Consider the following 1910-nt stretch of genomic DNA (forward strand, 5'->3'; position numbering starts at 1 on the left):
TATTACAGGCGTCAGCTAACCGAAACAATTACAGAAAAATTAATTGATATCGGTATTGTTTCCTTTCGCTTGCAGGTCTCAGCCTGCATATTGTCCTCTGTGGACAATCTACTCTCCAGAGACAAAGTCACAGAGCGTGGCCACTGGATTCGGCAAAGCGCACCTGTCAACCTTTCAACTTCCGATCTGCCGGTCTTCTTGTTCGAGACAACAATTAGCTCTCATTTCCACACCATCGAAATCACGGGTTAAAAACATATAGAACCTTGCAAACATCTAAGTTCTATACTGAAGTACCGGTATATTTTATAAAGAAAAAAAAAGAATGAAAAGTATGACTGGAAGCAGCCATTTCGTACTCTGGGTATTTCTTCTAACCACCATAGCACACCCTGCTTCCCCAGCCTGTATAAACAAGTGCAAGTGCATATGGCGCCGTTCGTATATGGAAGTATCCTGCTACAATTATCCCGGCCAGCGAGTCCCACGATCTGAGTTGCTCAAGCTCGGCTCGAGCTCAATACACTTTCATTTACACGCTCCAAAACTTCCGTACGTGTATGCAGGAGATTTCCCACCCCAAGTCAAAATCACAAGTCTCAGAATTTCAGGAAAGTACGTGACCGGTTATTCCAGATACGCATTTTCCAGCATCGCCAAATCTCTGAAGTCGCTAGATATTGATGCGCCTACCTTTTTCTTTGCCAGCCCTTTTTACCCTGTGATTCCTCTAAACCACCTGAGAAGTCTGCAGATAAGGTGTAATCCGTACTTCGCAAGGGACTTTATTATCTACACGCGCTTTTTGCGCCCACCAGTGACTAATTCACTAAGGGAACTCATCTTGGATGACTGCAGAATAATATCCTTTGCTGATTGGGTATTCAAGGGACTCCACCTGACCAAATTCAGTTTACGTTATAACAGTATCCCAAAGGTGCCGCTTCCTCTGAGATCTATGCCTCTTAAAAAGTTGGATCTAAGCTCAAACAAACTCACTTGCCTTACACCCCATCGATTCCCACCCAATTTGACTTCTCTGAACTTATCGTATAACAATATATCCTTCGTTGAGCCAGGCGTGTTTTGGTACTTACCCCATCTTACTAACATTGATTTGAGCTACAACAGGTTTTTATATTTGTTCCCGCGTGAATTCGACCGAGTAAAAGCAGGGTTGATCAACCTGGCCTACACTGGACTGATCGGCCTAGATTCGTGTGTGACAGCTCCGGGCAGCAGTGCTTACTTACTCTTCAAAGGGACTCCTCTACCCTGCGGGTGCGAGCTCCGCGGTTTCTTGGAACATTCTGCTACACGCATTGGCGGAGAGTGCGTCGACGCATTCGGCGTGAAGTTTAAGTTGTATACCTATGAGTTCTGGCATCAAATTCACAAATACGAGTGTCGTCCTTATAAACGCACTTCATGGTATTTGGCTGTACAGAGACTGAGAGCTTCCAGAGGATCTGCGTGGTGTCCAGAGACGAGGAGACAGCCACATTTTAGGGGCACGGTTCCTCCGCATCTTGATTTAGAACCATAGGAAGGACTTAAGGGGGCCTCGGATGAAAATTGTAGACAAAAATTGATACGGTAACAGTGCTGCAATCGTAAAATTATGAACAGCGAAATTTAGTACTCAACGTGCAACAACACAATCTATAGAGCCAGGCTCTCATCAATTTTTGGAAAAATTGAGTTTTTCGCATAATCTGAAAACCTATTCCATTTGTTTCGCTTTTTGATTTTAAAAAATACCCATCTTTCTTGAATAAATATAGAGATATTTGCGATTGAAGAAGAAAGCCTGATGTCAGAGGTCAAACAGTTGCCGTGGGTCAGGGAATTGAAAGAAACAAGTAACCAGTAAAGAAGGTACGCAGGAATTGGGTTGTTGTTGGGTTGGG

General features: G+C 43.9%; 1 protein-coding gene across 2 annotated transcripts in view; it reads left to right on the forward strand.

Moving 5' to 3' along the window:
• The window catches only part of LOC101849937 (leucine-rich repeat transmembrane neuronal protein 1), a 6879-nt gene extending 4975 nt beyond the window's left edge, over positions 1-1904 (forward strand). For both annotated transcript variants that reach the window (XM_013084472.1, XM_005101713.2), the window contains one exon: positions 76-1904. In XM_013084472.1, coding sequence (XP_012939926.1) covers positions 326-1546 — 1221 coding nt within the window. In that variant the 5' untranslated portion in view covers positions 76-325 and the 3' untranslated portion in view covers positions 1547-1904. The remainder of the gene's footprint in view (positions 1-75) is intronic.
• The last annotated feature ends 6 nt before the right edge of the window (positions 1905-1910 follow it).

Source organism: Aplysia californica, unplaced genomic scaffold, assembly GCF_000002075.1.
Source record: "Aplysia californica isolate F4 #8 unplaced genomic scaffold, AplCal3.0 scaffold00295, whole genome shotgun sequence".
NCBI lineage: Eukaryota > Metazoa > Mollusca > Gastropoda > Aplysiida > Aplysiidae > Aplysia > Aplysia californica.